The sequence below is a fragment of the Myotis davidii genome, unplaced genomic scaffold (genome assembly GCF_000327345.1).
Source record: "Myotis davidii unplaced genomic scaffold, ASM32734v1 scaffold93, whole genome shotgun sequence".
NCBI lineage: Eukaryota > Metazoa > Chordata > Mammalia > Chiroptera > Vespertilionidae > Myotis > Myotis davidii.
The window spans coordinates 10,551,071-10,572,865 of NW_006292095.1; the positions used below are offsets into that span (position 1 = coordinate 10,551,071).

Consider the following 21,795-nt stretch of genomic DNA (forward strand, 5'->3'; position numbering starts at 1 on the left):
TTTGGGTTCTATAATTGAAACACTGTATCAACTCCAGCTCTGAGATCCTGGCTGGCTGAAAGCAGGTTTCTGGGGTTTTGTTTAGCTTCTATATTTGTAACAATGTTTCAAACTGCAAGCTCAGAGGCCAGTAACGACAGGCGGGGAACGTTGGAGTCCTCCGTCACTAAAGCAAGCAAGCCTCATGTTGGCTTCAAGCTGCCTGGCTGCCGGCCGCCATCTTGGCTGGCAGTTAATTTGCATATCACCCTGATTAGCCAATCGGAAGGGTAGCGGTCGTACACCAATTACCATGTTTCTCTTTTATTAGATAGGATAGCCAGTCTTGTTCCAAAGTGATGCAGTAGCCCATGCTTGGCCATTAAAAATGTTAAAATCTAATTTCCTCACGTGCTTATAGAGCAGTCACATTTTCTCCTATGCCCTGCCAAAAACAAGACTTCTATCTCTCCCCGAGTGCTTTGCAGCCTCCACCGCCTAAGGCAGTGGTTCTCAACCTTGGCTGCACATTAGAATCACCTGGGAATCTTTTTAAAATCCTGATTTCTGGGCCTCATCCTCCGGAAATTCTGTTTCTTTGTTACTAATGTTGTGGCCCCATCCCAAAACAAAGAAATAGAATTTCCGGAGGATGAGGCCCAGAAATCAGGATTTTAAAGGATTCCCAGGTGATTCTAATGTGCAGCCAATGTTGAGAACCACAGACCTAAGGGCTCAAAAGTATTAGGATTTTGTATATCATTCAGCTGTTTCTTCTTATGGTGGGAGGAACATTCTTTGCAGCTTTCTACCTGGTACATCCTAAGTAAAAGTCTGAAACTGCTGCACATTTAGAAGTTGTTATTTTTAGGACCTCGGTTTCAGTGAACTGAACAATTAGCTGATTAAGGCTAGGCTCTCCCCCTTTTAAAGGGGAATGTCCTTTTTTTTTTTTTTTACAGTTTCCTTCAGAAAAAGATGGCTTTATGCTTTTTATTTTCTCTTCAAAATACCCTTTAGTGCTGCTGTCATTGTAGTAGAACTATCTAAAATGACATGTTTTGACAACAGGCAGCTATTGTATTATTAAACTCACTCCCACATCGCTCCATGACAGGGAGTTTACAAAGTGAAGAATGAACAGAGATGAAGAGTAATAAAAGGGAAATTCTCTAAGGCAGTGGTTCTCAACCTGTGGGTCGCGACCCCTTTGGCGGTCGAGCTACCCTTTCACAGGGGTCGCCTAAGACCATCCTGCATAGCAGATATTTACATTACGATTCATAACAGTAGCAACATTACAGTTTTGAAGTAGCAACGAAAATAATTTTATGGTTGGGTCACAACATGAGGGACTGTATTTAAAGGGCTAGAAGGTTGAGAACCACTGCAAGGATATGTGGCTTGTATTAGAGCAATGGTTCTCAACCTTCCTAATGCCACGACTCTAATACAGTTCCTCATATTGTGGTGACCCCCAATTTCATTGTTAAAAATTGAAGATAATTAAAGCATAGTGATTAATCACAAAAACAATGTGTAATTATGTGTTTTCCGATGGTCTTAGGCGACCCCTGTGAAAGGGTCGATTGACCCCCAAAGGGTCACGACCCACAGGTTGAGAACCGCTGTTTGAGAGATATATAGGTTATATAGTGCACTCTTGAGCATTTTGACTGGTTTTAAATACTCAGAATATTCTTTAGTATACTGGAGATGGAGGTCTTTAACATTTTTCAATTTTACTTTTCCACTGAAGTATATTATTAAAAACAATAATAAACAAGCTAGGTGGAAATAGGATTCATTTGTTTTCCCTAGGGCTTTTTTAAAAAATCTAAAACTAATGCTTGCTTCGGCAGCACTTACACTAAAATTGGAACGACACAGAAGATTAGCATGGCCCCGGGCAAGGATGACAGGCAAATGCGTGAAGTGTTCCATATTTTTTTTAAAATAATCTAAAGCTATTTTAAATCAGAGTGTGAGCATCATAGAGTTTACTTACTCACACCTAGATGGTATATGGCCTACTACATACCTAGGCTATCGTATAGCCTATTGCTTCCAGGCTGCAAACCCATACAGCCTGTTACTGAATATTGTAGGCCATTATACAGTGGTAAATATTTATGTATTTAAATATACCTAACCATAGAGAAGATACAGTAAAAATGTAGCATAAAGGGTAAAAAATGGTACAATCTGGTATATAAAGCACTTAAAATGAATGGAGCTTGCAGAACTGGAAGTTACTCTGGTGAGTCAGAGAGTGAGCAGTGAGGGAATGTGAAGGCTTAGGACATCACTGTACACTGCTGTAGACTTTATAAACACTGTACACTTAGGCTATAAATTTGAAAACATTTTGCCGAAACCGGTTTGGCTCAGTGGATGGGGCGTCGGCCTGCGGACTGAGGGGTCCCGGGTTTGATTCCGGTCAGGGGCATGTGCCTTGGTTGCGGGCATATCCCCAGTGGGAGATGTGCAGGAGGCAGCTGATCGATGTTTCTCTGTCATCGATGTTTCTAACTATCTCTCTCCCTTCCTCTCTGTAAAAAATCAATAAAATATATTTTTAAAAAAATTTGAAAACATTTCTTCAATAATAAATATTAGTTTACTATAACATTTTTACTTTATAAGCTTTTTAGTTTTTTAACAACTCTTTTGTAGTAATACTTAGCTTAAAAACAAATACATTTGTTAAGCAGGTTGTTTGTTTATACCAGCATCACCACAAATATATGGGTAACATACTGAGCGAGGACATTATGATGGCTATTATGTCACTAGGTGACGGGAATTTTTCAGCTCTTTTATAATCTTGAAGGACATGTATCTGCAGTTCATACTTGCAGTCCTTCGTTGACTGAAACACTGTTATGCTACCCATGACTGGACTCCATTTCTCTTAAAGTCCCAGTTCCCAAGAACCTGTCGATTATGTTAAGTGAGGACTTCTGTACTTCTGGGTAATTCTGTTGGTTATACTGATCAGCACTAGTATATTGTGGGAGGGAGCAACACGAAAGTGTAACTACCAGGACATAGGGATCGTTGGGGGCCATCTTGGAGGCTGATTCCCACAGCCTGTCCTCTAGCACCTAGTGACTCCCTCCCTCCCAAAGCACACAGAAGTCTACACCCATTACAGCATCAGCGCCAGAGGCAGATGAGACTGGGCGTGTGTAATTCTTAGTACAGCTCTCACGTACATTTCCTCTGATCTGTAGGCCTGTGAACTAAAGGCACGTTATTTCCCCTCCACAAACCCAATACATAGTGGTGGGTTGACGATGACTCTGGTCAGAAAGACTGAAAATGAATGGCACACGGAAGTTACTGCCCGCGAGCAGTTCTGAAGCCCAGGTGGGCAAGTATTAGAAATTCCTCAACCAGAACTCAGCCCTACTCCCTGCCGGGAAATTACGCTCCAGTGGTTCCTGACTCGGCCCTTGAAGGCCTCGGTGTCACTCCTTTTGCATGACAGGTAGCACGGGTTTACAGCATAGCCATTTTCCTCAGCTGGCTTCCTGCCAGTTGAATTTGGGGGGTCCAAAGGCCTCTTTAATTTTTACGTCTCTGTGTCTGTTCAAGTTACTGATGACAGGTGATTGGATAAATAAGATGTGGTACATATATACAGTAGAATTTTACTCAGCCATAAATAAGAATGAAAATTTACCATTTGTGACAACATAGATGGACCTAGAGGGTATTATGCTAAGTGAAATAAGTCAGACAGAAAGAAAATTACCATGTGATTTTACTTGTATGTGGAATATAAAAAAATGCACAAACAAAACAAACAAATTCATGGATAAAAAGAATAAACTCCCATTGCCAGATGGGAGCAGGGTTGGGGGGTGAGAAAAAGGTGAAGGAATTAAGAAGTACAAATTGGCAGTTACAAAACAGTCATGAGGATATAAAGTTCAGTTTAAGGAATATAGTCAATAATATTGTAATAACTACATATGGGGTCAGGAGTATTAAACTTACGAGGGAGATTGCCTCTTAAGTTATATGTCTAATCACATGCCTACTCACTATGCTGTATACCTGAAATTAATATAATATTGAATAACTGTAGTTGAAAAAATTTTTTAAATTTAAAAAAAGAAACAAAAGATCTGCAAATGAGCAAAAGTGATACCAAAGAATAAGATTCACCATAGGCAGAAAGCACTCCTTTCCTAACCCTTTATGTCCATATATTCCCATGGATATTAACACTAACATGTTTAATGCCTTGAGCTCAATCAAGGTGTGCCATGATTTTAATGTGAATCCTTTGTTGTCCTGTAAGGTCACAACATAACTGGTTTTATGTGGAATAGGTATTCTTCATTTCTAGTTGCATGGCTCCTTTTCCTCCACATTGAGTATAGTATCCACAGTTATTCCTATGTCCTGCAGTGAACAGCCTCCCTCAACTTCCAGAGGTATTCTTGGAAAGGAAGTAGAAAGGCTGTATAGGGATGTGTGGTACCCAATTTTCACCATCCAGTCAAGTAGAACCTAAAAGATAAGAAATGTAGTTGTCAATACTGTACACTCTGGTGTCCCTCAGGGTCATCATGATATTTTACAATTTGTACATTGTTTAACATGCCTCTAGGAATAATGAAACAATGCTTACACCTTTCAAAGGGACTTTCTGGAGTGTAAAGAAAATACCATACCATGGATTCTGAGATGTGAATAACCTTTAATACATTTTGTTTAAGGCCCAGGGACTACTGGCACCCATGGTCAGCAGAGGCATTTAACAAATAGCAAGGCCCCAATCATAGGAAAGGGAAAGATTATGCAATAAAAAAATTGAGAAAAAGCAAGGGAAAAAATGAAAAAAAAAGATTGAGAACAAAAGGTTAGCATTTGGGGGCGGGGAGGGAATGATTTGGATCATAATTTTAGCCACATCAAAATCAAGCAGGAACTAATATATAATGGGAACAAAGTTAATATTGGCTGCTTTGAAAGCATCTTACCCACCAACCTGTGAAAATGTAATTGTAACAACAACAAAAAGACAAAAAATAGCCAAAACCCGTTTGGCTCGGTGGATAGAGCGTCGGCCTGCGGACTCAAGGGTCCCAGGTTCGATTCCGGTCAAGGGCATGTACCTTGGTTGCGGGCACATTCCCAGTGGGGGTGTGCAGGAGGCAGCTGGTCGATGTTTCTCTCTCATCGATGTTTCTAGCTCTCTATCCCTCCCCCTTCCTCTCTGTAAAAAATCAATAAAAATGTATTTTTAAAAAAAGACAAAAAATAAATAGGGAAATGGAAAACTGAAAAAAAATTTGCAGCAATCACAGTTCAAAAGGACCCAGCAGGCCTAATTACCTAAGTTTCTGCAATGTAGTATACATAGAAATGCCCTTTATCCTCAACATGGACTACATGTAAGTGATGAGAGTACCAGGTAACAGTGTGACTAGTAAAACCTCTCCCACTGCATGAGAATATACTATTGTCAAATTCAATAAAAATATTTCTCAAAATACGTATTTCCTCACCTGTGAACTGCAAGATTTAAGAAACCTTCTCCTCAGGACACTCCCACTTGGACACCGGAGAGCTATGGTAACTACCTGAGGAATAAAAATGTTCAGATAAGAATTCCAATCCACTGCTCCATGCAATCCCAAAATTACAACATCTGTGATTATAAAAACTCACGAGGGATTTTGCAGGAATTAGCTCTGAGAGAGTAGACCAACATAAAGGTCCATATAAAATTCACTAAACAGAAGTAATTCTGAAACTGAAAACATCTTCCTATTGACTGAGGAGAGCCTTCCAGAGAGGACACCCGAGACTAAACAAGCTGTCTGCCCAGATCACATCCAGATTGCAATTGGGCTTCAAAAGTGACCTACACACCCAGGAAGGTCAGTGCCAGTCTACAGACAAGAGAAACCCTGGCTGAAGGGAACAAAAGTTCCCCCGTCCACTCTACTGCTGTGAGCTGTGCACCATGCCTAGGTCATCCAAGCAAAGGAGACGAGCCTAGAGCTGGTCCTGGTTGCTGAGAGCTCGGAGAACTGTCGTGGGAGCAGTCCTGCTTTATCTGCATTATGTACTGAGTTTTCCCATACTCTTCCCTTTGATAAAACTGTAAGTAAAACAACTATAAAGGGCTTACAAACTGCTAGTATATAAAGGACATTCTAAAAAGATGATGAATTAGTCATTTCTTCTGATGTTCATTATTTACCTGTCAGGAAATCCTTTGTTACAGTCTTATCATAGTAACTATCCTGAAGTTATATGAGTACCACAGTATATAAAAACTAGAGGCCCGGTGCACAAAAATTTGTGCCCTCAGGGGGAGGGGGGTCCCTCAGCCCGGCCTGTGCCCTCTCCCAGTCTGGGACCCCTCGGGAGATAACGACCTGCTGGCTTAGGCCTGCTCCTGGGTGGCGGAGGGCAGGCCCAATCCCTAGGTGCAGCCCCTGGGCGGACTCAGAGCAGGGCCGATTGGGGAGTTGGGGTGCTGCCCCCTGTCATGCACAGAGCAGGGCCCATCAGGGGGTTGGGGCACCGCCCTCTATCACCCACAGAGCAGGGCCGATCAGGGGGTCGGGGCGCCGCTATTCTCACACTCAGGGCAGGGCCAATGGGGAGGTTATGGCTCTACCCTGTCACACACAGAGCAGGGCCCGTGGGGGGGGGGAGGGCGCCACACCCTGTCACACATAGAGCCACAGGGCGATCAGGGGGTTGGGGAGCTCCCCCCATCAGGCACAGAGCAGGGCTGATCAGGGGGTTGGGGCACCTTCCCCTGTCACGAACAGAGCAGGGCCAATAGGGAGGTTGTGGCCCCGCCCCCTGTCACACACAGAGCAGGGCCAATCAGGGGGTTGGGGCGCTGCCCCCTGTCATGCTGATCCCGGTGGGAGGCCTTGTGGCTCCGCTGATCCCGGTGCTAGGAGGCATATTACCCTTTTACTATATAGGGTAGAAGGCTGGCTGGTTTGCCCTGAAGGGTGTCCTGGATCAGGGTGGGGGTCCCCACTGGGGTGCCTGGCCAGCCTGGGTGAGGGGATGATGGCTGTTTGCAGCCAGTCACACACCCTTCAGGGTGGGGGTCCCCACTGGGGTGCCTAGCCAGTCTGGGTGAGGGGCTGAGGGCTGTTTTCAGGCTGGGGGTGACTGAAGCTCCCAACCGCTCCTTTTTTTCTTTTTTTATTCTGGGCCAGCTTTAGCTTTGAGACTTGGCTCCAGCTCTTAGGCCTCCACTGCTGAAAGTAGGTTTCTGGCCTTTGCTTACAATGTTGCAATCCTGCTGGCTGACGCCTGGCAGACTAAAGCAGGTTTCTGGGGTTTTGTTTAGCTTCTATATTTGTTCTATAGTTGCTTAGAGTTGCAACTCAGAGGCCTGCAGTGGCAGGCAGGGAACGTTGGAGTCCTCCGTCACTGAAGCAAGCAAGCCTCATGCTAGTTTCAAGCTGCCTGGCTGCCGGCCGCCATCTTGGCTGGCAGTTAATTTGCATATCTCGCTGATTAGCCAATGGGAAGGGTAGCAGTTGTACGTCAATTACCATGTTTCTCTTTTATTAGATAGGATGATGGTGTTTTATATATAAATATATGTTTTAATTGATTTCAGAGATGGAGAGGGAGAGATATAGAAATATCAATGATAAAAAAGTATCATTGATTGGCTTCCTCCTGCACACCCTCCACTGGGGGATTGAGCCCACAACCCAGGCATGTGCCCTTGACGGGACTCGAACCCGGGACCCTTCAGTCCACAGGCTGATGCTCTATATACTGAGCAAAACCAGCTAGAGTGAAATGGTGGTTTTATAACAGTACCTACCCCCTTCAGGAAAGCCATATTAGAAAATATTTCCATTCAAGTAGGTAAGGTATTTGGCTCACATCCAAATCAGTTGGGCTGTTATTTATTTCTACATAAAAGTTTTATAGTAAAACAAAGAAATCATAGAATAACTGAATCACAGACTAAAAGGTCAATTTTGCTTATTTTTAGAAATAAGATTTAACTTTTTCAGTGATGGTTTGTTCCATGATCTGGTAGAGAATTAAAGCCAAATGCTTTATGAGAAACTGAGGTTCAAATATAGTGAATTAATGTTTTTTGCATTATGATTAAATGAAACTTGACAGAAATGATTATTATTTGAAATCTAGCAACTGTTCTGTTATTACAATTACCGTGAAAGTCGGTTGTGCATTTTCTCTTAATATTACCAACAGTGTAGTGGACTGACTTATGAATGGATAAAATGCCTGGGATACAACCCAAAATTAGAAAGTACATATTGTCACAAATGCAGATTTTTAAATTACATATAAATTGGAAGTAGCAGCAATAATTAAAATTTGGCTTCCAGGTACTTCTTAAAATGAAGTAAGATAGCATACAATAATGAAAGTAGTTACTGTGGTAATATGGTAACAAGTATTACAAAACTCAGAGTGTACTACTTAAGAAAGAACTGCATTAATTATGTTTCACATCCCTCCCTCCCTTGTCATAAATCTGGACCCATGAACCCAGATCACCGTTCGATTCCAGGTCAGGGCACATGCCTGGGTGGTGGGCTCAATCCCGAGTAGGGGGCGTGCCGGAGGCAGCCGATCAATGATTCTCTCATCATTGATTTTTCTATCCCTCTCTCCCTCTCCCTTCCTGTCTCTGAAATCAATAAAAGCGTATTTATTTAAAGTCATCCAGGGAAATAAGACTAACAGCTTATGAGTGGTTAGTAGGGAGTTAAGAATTTTTTCACTGACTTCTTAGAAGTCTATAAGCAGTAGCAACTGTACAGATGGAAAATGCCTTTCCCAATGATGATTCTGGTAGAATCAAAATATTCCAATACTTAGCTTTTCTTGATTAGTGGGGAATAGAATACACTGTAAAAGTATCAAGCAGTATCAACTAACTATACATTAGTGGCATTCTTAATATTCTTAATAAAACTTTATTCTAAAAGCTGCTTATACCAATTAAAACAATATATAGTGCATATATTTTACATGTGATTCTCAGGTAACAATTATTTACTATAATTTTGTTGACTTTATTAACCAAAAACAGAACAAAGAGGACCAAACATCAGAGAAGGGAGAAGTTCAGAGGGACAGTATTGCTTAGAGTGAATAAGTGGGGAGTGCTGGCTACAGCCAGAGGCCTAAGTTTTCCCAGCAGGTTCCTCGGAAACGCTTCCTCTCTGTGGCTTCAGCCTCAAGTAGGGAGATGGGATGAGTTATTTAGGTTCATTCCAGCTCAAAAATTCCATTAGTCTGACATAAACTTTAATGAGTGTAACACAAAATATCCCCTTAACAAGTACTGGAAAAGAGGAGAGAAGAAAGCAAAATGGAATGACTATAAAAAACTCTCTACAAGAGGAAAACAACACCAACTGCCTCTGTGGTGGAGGTTCCTCAACCTTTTTAGGGACAGAAGATCTGAGATTGGGAAAAAAAGCACCGTCCTTTTACATATAATCACAAAAAGGTATAATTTAAAAGGATTCACTGACAACCTGAGGTCTATAATCCATGCACCTTTGGTGGCAAACTGCAGTTGTGTAAAATAACTTAATATGTTTTAAAGCCAAAGTAAATTCATCAAAGGAGTTCCCTGTCAAACATGAGCTATATTTAAATACTCCTGTATTATAAATTGTTGTCATGGATACCAACCCAGGCTTGACAAGAAGTGAGAATGTGTGTCAGGACAGACATATCATAGGCATGAATTTATCATGTATAATGGGGAGGAATTAGGAATGTGTGTGTGTTTTAAAAAAACATTGTGCTTCTCCTGCATTATACACTTCATTATTTCTGTAGGACTTTTGGATTTTCCTATGACATCCAAAGTACTAAACTTAAATGTTACAAATGTGATGATAAAAATGAGCCACTCCCAATGGCTTTCTTGACTGTTGCAAAAATGATTTTTAAGGAGTGTAACAGTCCCTGAGCCCCAAGTAATGGAAAACCACTAGGGCTCTCCTTTGCCTAAATGAGTTAATCGCTTTAAAGATAAGTGCTCCAGTGCATTGGAGATGTGTCTAAAACTAAGCTGGGCAACGGCCAAACTGCAGCTTAGATTGTAACAAAGCAACTGGGCAGAAAGACTCAATGCAGAGTGGGGTTCAGTCCGATCCTGCCTCCCAAACAGCAAACCATCCTTCCATTCAAACATCTAAAAAGTAGCTGCATTCTTTGCTTTCTCTTTTTTAAGGGGAAAACTGCAATTTGAAGTCATCTGCCTATTTTCATCTTTAATAAAAGAATTCATTTGCTGACTTGAAGTTCTGGAAAAGCCCATATACATATATATATTTTTTCTCCAACTGAATTTATTGGGGTGACATTGGTTATAAAAGTATATAGGTTTCAGGTGTACACATCTATAGAAAAGCCATGTATTCTACCTTTATTTAAGCTCTAAAAAAACACTCTGCAGACATCAGGCTTCCAAAACAGGACACGAGTGGGGGCGGGGCGGGGGGTTATTATCATATTCAAAATAAGACTAGTTACAGTGCAATCATAGAAACACGTTTGCTATCTTCATTTTCAAAACCCAAGTTTAGACAGGGTTACATATCTACAGAAAAGCCATGTATTCTACCTTTATTTAAGCTCTAAAAAAACACTCTGCAGACATCAGGCTTCCAAAACAGGACACGAGTGGGGGCGGGGCGGGGGGTTATTATCATATTCAAAATAAGACTAGTTACAGTGCAATCATAGAAACACGTTTGCTATCTTCATTTTCAAAACCCAAGTTTAGACAAGACATACTCAATGTTAAAGGAAATAGAAAATATATTTAATTTTTAAAGAAAGAAAATAAGCTTACTTCTTCAGCTGTTTCAGAGGGTTCTTCAGGTAAATCTGAAACCTAAGGAAAAGTAAGTATTAGTAATAGGAATAAATACATTTTGAAGAAAGCTTGCAATGCAGATGAGAGCTCAATTAATAAACATTTTTGGGTAAGCAACTTTGTGCTAACAAAAGATCATAAAAATAGAATTTTAAGATGACAGCTACCAACCTGTACATATTTAGTTCATTAAGACCCAAAAATAATTTAGATTCATACATATATACATTTTAAGACGAGTGTATACTTCACTGGCAATTCTACAGGACTGGTTAACAACCATTCACTTTGGTTGCTTTCATGATTTACTCAATGCTTCCCTATTTTGGTTAATCTCTTAAAAAAACAGATGTTCAGACCATTTTCTCTCATTAAAATACTTATTACCAACAATTTCACCTCTAGGTACACTTTTTGTTGTTTGATATCATAGAAATCCACGTTTTATAACATTTCATCTAACAAACACTAGTTGCATTTATTAAATAAACCATTTGTTTTCCTTTGGTATCAAAAGCATGTGACAGTCACAGCAAAGAATCTTGAATTTTTAACTAGTCCATCCAGTTCCTTAGATCTTTTGAAATGTAAGAAATAGTTCCATGACCTGATTCTCACCTTCAAGCTCCATTAAGGGATCAGGAAACCTCAGACTGAGAAGCAATACATTAGAAACCATTTTCAAGGACTGCATAGATAACCTACCAGCTTTCCCTAAGAGGCAGTAAAAACAGACTTCTTATTTCCAATCTTTGCGAGCTCCAAATTTAACTTAAGGATTAAAAGTTTGAAAGGAAAGATGGAATAATAAACCTGGGCACTGTTCCAAAGTGAATGGTCACTACCCCATTCTCTAGAAGTGCTACTGAGGAAAATGACACACGCATGTTAATGGCAGCTGCTCAGTAAATATGGCTTAACCATGTCTTAGTGACCCATAGGGATGTTTCCCTAGTAAACATTGTATTTTTTATTTCTACATAACCAAATTACTTCCTCAAAAAGAACTATTTCCTAAACCTATTATCATGTCTCTTCATAGCTTCCTTCTAAGTTTGGTTCAAACACTAATATTAAGCAGGGAAAGTGACCCTTAATGAAGGCGATCGCTTTGTAAATTAGTGGGAAAACATCTGGATTAAAAAGCCAGTCCTCCTTCCTCAGTGCACCACCTCACCCACAGAACAAGGTTCTTGCAATACAATGAGACAGTGCGATGAGCAGGCATTAAGTAACCAACCTCCTTCTGCACGGGCTGTTCGGCAGGTGGTGAAACCTTGGTTGAAGGCTTAGGCAAGTTCCGTCTCTTTGCTGCTTTTCTGTTTGCTGTTTCAAAAGATGCCTGACTGTCAGTTTCAAGCGCCAAATCTTCATCACCCTAGTCAAAAACAACGGACACTTTCTCAAGAGTTGCTTCCTATCAACTGTATTCACAATGGTTATTTCTTTTACCCTGATGGCATTCCAGTAGAAAATAGAATTAAGTCACTATAAGATCCAGAAAACTAAGGCATTATCTCCTTAGACAGGAAAACATGGAGCTTAACATCTTGCAGACACTGCCCTTATCCAGCGCTGGTGTTCCGTCTGATAGATACGAGGCTGAGACAGGCCTGTCCATCTTAATCGACTCCCAAGGTTTGCAGTAGGAAGGAAGAAAGAAGGAAACCTGGAGATATCCTTTCCTCCTGTCAGTGAAGGAAGCAAGGCAGTGCAAGGAATGATGCCTTGAACGGCTGTGAAAATAGAACATCTGTGAAAACACGTCTCTCAAACTCACATGTGGCCCGCTGGCTGTGAGTTTGACATGCTTGTGTGATGCAAGACTTCCACAGCTGAATGCAGCCTAGTACCTTGTTATATATGTACACATATTTTAGTTCTCAAATTCAAACTTTGAGCTTCCATTTGAATTAATCACTTTAGGAGGCAAAGGATTTTATTCCAGAAATCATAAAGATTATTTGTACTAATATTATGTATCAAAATTTCTTCCTTAGCAAGATAATTCACTTAAGTGTCAAATTCTCAAATGTATACTTATTAACTCACTAATGTCTTTCTTCCATATCTACTGACTTTCTAAAAGTTCTCTTTGTCAGACTAAAATGGGCGGCTTTCCCCATTCCTTTATCCTAAGAGAAGTTGTGGAAGGAGCATAGGGAATGGAAGTCAAGAGATCCTGATGCTGAACAATTAACTGACCAAACTCTACGTTCTACGTTCCAATTCTCATGTTCTTTGATAGTCCTGAGAGCCTTACGCTATAAATAACACTGAAGGTCTACCCAGTCCAACTTTTTGTTGTCCCCACTAGCCATGGTACTACTAGTACCATGAAGATACAGAATAAAAGCAAGGGACAGAATGACTAATTCACATTGTGACCACTTCAGAAAGAGACATGGCGGACTAAAATAAGGCTCTCAATGTCTAACACCACAAAACTGAACAAAAGGCCAATTCAACTCAGAAGTGAAATCCCCATATGGAGCAGGTGCATTTCGCATTAATTTTATTACCCACCCTGGATTATTTAGTGATATGTTTACCATTATGCAATGAATAAAAACTGATTCTGCTTCACTATAAGAATCCTGTTCACCTTTACTAAGTCATTTTCTTTATAACATGGTGACAGGTGCAGTATAAACAGAAAGCAATTAAGTTTTGGGGACAGAAATAATATTACACATAAAATTACGGCCAGTTATTCTAAAACTTAATTCGCTTATGAATGTCCATTTTCCTCTGTAGGAAAACGAAATTGTAAACTTCCAGTAGCAAATGACAAAATTCATATTTGAGGCCAAAGGAAAAAAGAGTCAAAGGTTATCTGGCTTTACAAAAGAAGAGCCAAACAAAGTGAATATAATGTGAGCTTATAATACCTCGGAGATCTTCCTTGAGGAAAAATGAATTCCCTCATATGAAACACAGTGATAGAGTCAATAGTTTTCTTAAAGATTACCTTATGTTAGAGCCTTTCAAGGCTCTAAGTTACATGTTCTTCGGCACGTAACTGCTCAACACACAAATATGCTGAATAAAAATTGATATACAGTCACTAATAAAAATTCCTAAAAAGGCTGTATTAACAGGTTAGTATCATTTGCAATTTAAAAAAAATCAATATATGTAAAACAAAACATAATAGAATTCAAAATGGAATATTTTCTAACCCCAAGTTTATGACCATGGCTTAACTTCCAGGTTTCACCCGTCATTCGATAAAAGCGCTCTTCTAGTTTTTTCAATTTCATTTCCTGATGAGGTTTTAGAACATTCTCTGCATATCTGCTGGCCTGTTCAAAAAAGTAAATTAGGTGTTGTTACTATACATTAACATTCCTAAGGTTTTACATTGTCTATAAAGTTGTCAGTAAGAACCAAGTCAGAAGTTGTTTTCACATTAACTCAATTTTGCCAAAAAAGCATCTACCACCTTTGCATCACTCTCTAAAAATTTGCATTTGTATGCCGAAACCGGTTTGGCTCAGTGGATAGAGCGTCGGCCTGCAGACTGAAAGGTCCCAGGTTCAATTCCGGTCAAGGGCATGTACCTGGGTTGCAGGCACATCCCCAGTAGGAGATGTGCAGGAGGCAGCTGATCGATGTCTCTCTCTCATCGATGTTTCTAACTCTCTATCTCTCTCCCTTCCTCTCTGTAAAAAATCAATAAAATATAAAAAAAATTTGCATTTGTACATAATGCAAATAAAAACAAATGTTCTATACTTTTGCTTGTATGGCAGTCCCCTCTATATCCTTTAATGTGTTTTCAATGCAACAAAAACTGAGGGCTGGGGATGCAAAGATTCCTTCTAGGAGCTTAAAGTCAGGGCAATTTATCCAAGACATGAACAATTTAGGAAAACATAAATTGATAGCTCGATCATATTAAAGTAGAAACTATTTTTGGATTCCAAATTCCATCACTGATGAAATAAATATTACAACCCCCAAACCACTGTATGTAGGGGCAGATGGAGGAGTGGTAACTGATATAACATCTAAAGAAGAAAGATCTCAAATTAGTAAATTAGCTCTACATTATAAAAAAATAGAAAAAAAACTAAACCCAAAGCTAGAATAAATAAGGAAGCAAACAATAAAGATTACAGAGAGATAAAAACATACAGAATTCTAGAAAACAATAGAAGCAACAAAACCAAAAATGGGTTAGTTGAGAAGATGAGTAAAATTGACAAACCTATAACTTGACTAAGAAAAAATAACATCAGAAATAAATATGGGGATATTACTACCAATCTTATAGAAATAAAAAAGAATATAACAGAATACTTAGATAACCAAAATGAAATGGACAAATTCCTAAAAATATACAAATTATCAAAACTGACTCAAGAAGAAACAGGACAGACCTAAGGAGAGACTGAATCAGTAATTACAAACCACCAAAGAAAAACTCAGGACCAGATGGATTCACTGGTTAATTCTATCGAACAGTTAACACTAGCAGCACTATTCACAATAGCCAAAAGGAGGAAACAACCTAAATGTCCATCAGGGAATGGATGGATAATTAAATTCTGATAGTTCCAGGCAATAGAATATTACTCAGCCATAAAAATGAATGAAGTTCTGATACATGCTATATGGATGAACCCTGGAAAATATTATGCTAAGTGAAAAAAGCCAGACACAAAAGGCCATGTTATATGATTTCATTATATGCAACATCCACAATAGATAAATACATACCAACAGAAGCAGATTGATGGCTGCTAGAGGATGAAAGGAGGGGGAATGAGGAAGTAACTGCTTAATGGACATGGGGTTTTCTTTTTTTTCCCGCCGTTTATCATGCCATGAACTCATAGGGAATGGGTTCCAACACACAGGCCCCTTCCCACTGGTTCTCACAGAGTGTGCTTCTCTGAGTGGAGCAGGCTCACACTTCAGATGAACCCAAGTACCTTTCTCTTTGGCTTCCTTCTTTTTCTAATCATGTTCCTTCCCACTTTCTAGGAAGCTATCTCGGGTCTAAGAGTGCTTACCATGCTCAACAGGTACATTAGTTCTTTTGGCAAGAATCTTGCCCTAGTTTGTTTACAACAGTGCCCACCACATGGGGGGACATTGTGCTCTTCCAGTTTGCCATGGAAACATTTGTGGGGCATTCTGAACAGTGCCCAATCCCTCGATGTCTAAAATATCACCTTTCTTGTAGGTTCACAATGTATTCTGCCAAACGAGTCACTCAGGTTTTCTAAAAGGCCTTGAGACTTGAGAACATAGAGCGGATGCCTTTCTTCTTTCCTTTGTGTTAGTCATTTTGGTGAATTAAATGGAAGATGGCAGTTCCGGCTGAAAGGTGGGGTTTTCTTTGGATGCGAAGAAAATGTCTTGGAACTAGATAGAGGTAGTGGTTGCACAACATTGTGACTGTTATGCCACTGAATTGTACCCTTTAGAATGGTTAATTTTATATCATTGAATTTGACCTCAATAATTTAAAAAATCTGAGCACAGACAGCAATAGACCTAAATTTTAAATGCCCCAGATATTTTTGTATTCTTTCTAGATATATTCGCTAAAAATTATCCTTTACCTTTTCACCCTGTGCCTCTTGTTGTTTTTTTCTTGCAAGTTTTTGCCTTTGCACATTCTTCTCTTCTTCATCTAAGACATCAAAACATAGAAGTGTTTTTTAATTCCCAAGTATCAATAAGTTGAATACTATTTTCTCTGAAAATGGTCTGTAGATCTTAACATTTTTTTAGACAAGCCTTCAAAAAACAGATATTTTGAAATAATGAAAAACAGATATTTTGAAATAATGAAATGAGGTGGGGGCTTGTCCTGGTTGGTGGGAGTGGTGGTGGGGGAGGTCAATCAGGGAAGAAGACATATATAATACTTTAAACAATTAAAAAAATTTTTAAAGAATAGTATAAGAAGGTAGATAAACAATAAACTTACCTTTCAGGTGAACTTGGGAAGGTTTAAATGAGTTAAGCCATGAGGTAGTCACAGAAATAATTAAAGTAAGAAGAGCAAGCAGTAAGAAAATCCGGCCACACAGCAAAATTATATCTTTAATTCCTTATAAAGGAAAAAAATAAAATTAAAAACACTTTTTGATACTACTAATAAGTTATAACACATTAGAAAATTATTTGTCCTAGAAAAATACAGTAAAAGTTAAGTTATGCAACTGTCTTATGACTTTTCATATCCTTTAAGCATCAAAATTCATCATGTTTGTCAATACCAAAAAGTTTTCAGAAAACAATTCTAGAACATCTTTTGTGTCATGAATATAAGTTTAATTCAAGTGACTATCTACATTACACATATTATGACTATAATTAATGCATAAATTCTGGTTTCCCTTCTGCCCAGAGAAGGAGATAAAATTATCCATATATTAAAAAATTAAATGATGGTGATGTTATCATCTTTTCAAATTCTAATTCTATTTAAAAAGTCATTCACACACACACACACACACACACACACACAATCATTCCCACTGAAACACCAATTTCTTATTTCTCACCGTTATATTTTGAAACTGTACTTTACTTCGTGTGTGTGTGTGTGTGTGTGTGTGTGTGCACTCTATGTCTCAATTTGGTCATTACTATATGTATGTCTGCCTAGAAAAAAAACCAGTATTTGGTCATACATATTGTTTTAAGAACCAAGATGAAAATGAAGTCAGCAAAAATGTAACAAGTGCCCACTTTGTGTAATATAATTTGCTAAATGGTGAAGGAATGGAGCTATAAAGTTGGGTTACAAATGGTTACTACCTGCCAGGAATTTTTAGTTTAATTTTGTAAGTCTCAAAAATTACCAGGCAGCAGTAGAGGAAACATTTTACCAGTGTGATGTGGCTAGTAGTGAATTAACTAAAAATTAAAGAAGGAATTATATATGCAGGCAGATATATATTTATATTTACATTTCTATTTTTTGCATTACAGTCCCTCCAACTTTTGACAGCATTAACTACTGATTCAGGTGTTGCTCAATACAACAAGTAAATCTGGGGTAACTGGCCATTATGTAAGTAATTTCATACTAGAGTAGTGGTATTTAAAGAAACCTCTCAGTTATGGGATTTATGTTCCACTAGAGGCCTGGTGCACGAAATTAGTGCACTCGTGGGGTGGGAGTCCCTTAGCCCGGCCTGTGCCCTCTTGCAGTCCGAGAGCCCTCAGGAGATGTCCAACTGCTAGCAGGTCTAAGCCAGCAGTCAGATATCCTTAGCACTGCTGTGGAAGCAGGAGAGGCTCCCGCCACCATTGCTGTGCTCGCCATCCGTGGGCCCAGCTCAGGGCTTCTGGCTGAACAGCATTCCCCCTGTGGGCGAGCACTGACCACCAGGGTGCAGCTCCTGAATTGAGCATCTTCCCCTGTAGTCAGTGTGCATCATAGCAACTGGTTGTTCCACTGTTTGGTCAATTTGCATATTAGCCTTCTATTACATAGGATAATATTGCTTTTTGTTCTAACGAGCATGCAATTTGCAAATGTTATATGGGAATAGAAAATAATTAGTTTGTGTGTACACTTTTCAGGTAAAAAACGTTTAAAGTTATTTTTGTGTGCCTACTCTCAAGAGCCCATGTGCAGGTCATTTAAAGGATAACAAGTGTAAGGAACCAGCATTAAAATACTTATCTTGAGTACAAGTAAAAATGCATTGGCAATGAAGGCTTTTATACAGTAGAAAAAAACAGGGATCATTTTTCAATGTTTGTCCAAAAATGCAGCCCAGGTGAATGAATAGGTCTTAGAATTCCACTTTCCCCCCTGGAAATTCAATTAGCAGCTCCAGCTAAGAATATCAATATCTTTGAGTACAGTTTCACACATAACTAGCCCTGTAGCTGCTGCACTGGGATGTGTGAGTGGTAAAACAGACTTAAATAAGGTCGGTGGATAATCGCAGAACCAATATCAATGCAGCCAATCAACGTTGATGTTACTCTCCCATCAATGTTTCTCTCTCGCTCCCTTTCTCTCTAAAAAATCACTAAAAACATATTGTTTTTAAAAAGTAAATGGCCATAATTTCACAACTTGAGAGACGATTCTAGGAAAAAGAAGTGAAAATTGAAGGAACTAGATGGAGATGCTGTCAGGGACCCAGCTGCATTTTCTATAAATTTTGGCCTGCCTTTATTAATTTAGAGATTATGGTAAGTGCTGTGAATACAAAAACAAATTAGATTGGTCTCTGCCCTCAAGCAATGTACAGAAGTGTGGTCAGAGCTGATTGTGTGAACAGATATCCTTCTGCAACCTCAATAACCACCTTCTCATTGACTTGTGACTCAAATATTAGTGCAAAGTAGACGATTCCAAATGGGCAGAGTAGGGGTGGACGCTATAGAGGTAAAGGAGCAAAGTGAATTCTGTAATAGGTAAGTGTGAATTTAACATTTCTATAGGGTATCCCAAAAAATGTATACACACACTTTGAGTAATTATAAAGGCAGTGTTTATTAAAATACATTTCATTTTCAAAATTGAGCTACCAGCTGTTAAAGTGTGTATACATATTTTGGAGACATCTGGATATCTCATTTGGATAAAGGTCGTGTTAGATTTGAATCAGGCCTCTGGAGGGTCTTTGTAAGATTTTTTAAAAGCATTTTAATGTCTTTTTTTTAAATGTATTGATTTAAACTGATTTGAAAAATTTAAATGTAATTTAAACTGATTTGAAGAGGGAGAGGAAGGGAATGAGAGGCAAGTGTGGATTTGTTGTTCCACTTATTTATGCATTTCTTGGTGGCTTTTTGTATGTGGTCTGACCAGGAACTGCACTCACAACCTTAGTGTATTCTTTTATTTCAGGCAACATTCATGGGTACCTGACTTCTTAGAGGTGGGCTGAGGGAGAATGGAAAGACAGGAAATATTAAAGATGAGTTGCATCATGGTCTCTAACTTCAGAGCCAGGTTTAATGAGGAGATACCTAAACTGACCCCTGATAAGTCCAAAAACGGCCCGATGTCCCACAGGACCACCATTTCCCTCTATTGTTGGCACTACCGGCTGCTCGGCCTGCTCCACTCACACCTGAGAGTCATCCCTGAGCCCCTCCTTCTCCCATCGACAAACCCAGAGGGCTGTCCTCTGCCAATGCCCCACATCTGCGCACCCGCCTTCGGTCACCATCCTTGTCCGGCTACTTCGCCGCTCGCCCACCTCCAAGCCCGGCTGCCCCACTGCCTCCGCACAGCTTCCCTCCCGAACACTCTCCACCCTGACCCCGTGGCCGGTTTAAAACCTGCGGACACCTTACTCCCTACAACTCAGTTTCCTCCACTCTCACTAGGGCTGTCAGAGTACCCAGATTAGACAATGAACGAAAGAGCATTTCGTGTTGGGCTCTTCAGAGGCGCTCAATGAATGCATCTGCGGCCACTCTCCTCCCCCATATTCTCCCCGACCAGCCCGGGGTCTTCGTCCTTTTCCTCCAACGCGTCACAATACTTTTGTGTCTGGAATGTTTTTGCCCCGAGTTTTCAAAGCGCTGGCTCCTGATCATTCAAATCTCTTCAGATTCCTCAGGCGGCCTATGTCGCATTACGCTGTTGATTTCCTTTAGAGCATTCAACACAACCTGAAAGTAGTGTCTCTGTCTGTCCCTTTGCTTCCTGCGTCTGTCCCCTTACACGCAAAACTACGCCAGGTCTGCGGGGACACTTTTCTCTCCGAGCGGAGTCGGCCTCCCCAGTCTACCGCAGACGGAAGTGGGGAGGGACCCGGCGCCGGAAGCGGGACGTGGGCGCGATGCAGCCTGGGAGTTGTAGTCAACGCGGGTACCTCTACGTCACACTCGCGGGGAAGTTACCCGGTGTGGGCGCCCAGAGGGAAGCACCAACACTTACCTAGGTCGGGGATCCCACGCCGCAGCTCCAGACACAAGAAGGGGAGCGCAGAGAGGAGGAAAATGCCCACCACCCCTCGGGCTGCCATGGCGGCAGAAGGCCCGCCCCTTCCGGTTCCGCCCCTGGGGAAGGCGGAGTGGAGCCCTCGCCGGAGAGGGCTGGGCCTGGGGTCGAGGGTTAGAGCCTAGGGCCCTGTCGGTGCACAGACTGAGGTCAGCCCCTGTTTTGAGCTCATCATCTGTCGCTTTACGTCGGGAGAAAGACGAGTCCCTCCCCACGTCACGTGGTGTCCGGGGAGATGGCCCCCCTGACCGCTGTCCAGCCGCGAGCTGTGTAAGCCCCGCGAGAGCTCCGACGTGGCGGCTCCCCCTCGCGTGGGGCAGTGGAGGCCGAGACAGAGAGAGAGAGAGAGCGCTCGCTCAGAGTACAATCAGCTGGAAGAGAAAGTGGACACAGTGGGAAGACCGCCTGGCCCCTTGGCCTTGAGACTCTAACGGGTGATTGTGGGCTTTTGGGTCGGAGCTACTAAGCACCACTTGGTTCCCAAGCACCTGCCTCTTCTCTCCCTGGTGGGGAACCTTTTTTCTGCCAAAGACCATTAGGATATTTATAACAACTAGAGGCCCCCTGTAAGAATTCACGCACAGTGGGGGTCCAGCCAGTCGCTGGGGGGAGAGGGGGCAGCGGGAAAGGGGGGGGCGGGGCCATGGGCTGTTGGCCAGCCACTCTTGGTCCAACTCCTGGTCCAGGGGACAATCTGCATATTAGCCTTTTGTTACATAAGATTGGGGGGTGGGGCATGTAAAGTTATCAACTTCAAAATTAGCCTCTGTATTTGGTCCAACATTTAATTAACTCATCCCTAGTGCCTCAGCAGGGCCAGAGCAAATGATTTTGAAGGCTGGAGGTTCCCCAGCCCTGCAAGGTTCCTGGCACATCCCATGGTCTTTGGTGACCCTGGAAAGATGACTCAAAAGTGGAGACTGGTGTGGTGATTGCAGGGAGGGGGGATGGTGGAAGAGGGCATAGAGAGGATACATGGTGATTG

General features: G+C 40.9%; 1 protein-coding gene across 2 annotated transcripts; it reads right to left on the minus strand.

Annotated features, from left to right (window-relative positions):
• Positions 1-4,171: 4,171 nt before the first annotated feature.
• UBXN8 (UBX domain protein 8) lies at positions 4,172-21,109 on the minus strand. 2 transcript variants are annotated; one of them, XM_006765614.2, is made up of 8 exons: positions 20,748-21,103; positions 16,815-16,937; positions 16,444-16,514; positions 14,050-14,172; positions 12,108-12,245; positions 10,844-10,885; positions 5,505-5,579; positions 4,172-4,503 (listed from the first exon to the last, which is right to left on the minus strand). In XM_006765614.2, exons 1-8 carry the CDS (start codon positions 20,833-20,835, stop codon positions 4,336-4,338), a joined length of 828 nt encoding a protein of 275 aa, XP_006765677.1. In that variant the 5' UTR covers positions 20,836-21,103; the 3' UTR covers positions 4,172-4,335. The 2 variants fall into 2 exon arrangements, with proteins under 2 accessions (XP_006765677.1, XP_015420739.1); XM_015565253.1 differs by lacking the exon at positions 16,815-16,937 and having other exon boundaries at positions 20,748-21,109.
• Positions 21,110-21,795: the final 686 nt, after the last annotated feature.

Coding starts and splice junctions, on each gene's coding strand:
- UBXN8 (XM_006765614.2), bottom strand. CDS start 20,835: ATGGCAGCCCGAGGGGTGGTGGGCATTTTCCTCCTCTCTGCGCTCCCC. Junction 16,938..20,747: donor GCGTGGGATCCCCGACCTAG/GTAAGTGTTGGT, acceptor TTCCTTTATAAG/GAATTAAAGATATAATTTTG. Junction 16,515..16,814: donor TTCCCAAGTTCACCTGAAAG/GTAAGTTTATTG, acceptor TTGATGTCTTAG/ATGAAGAAGAGAAGAATGTG.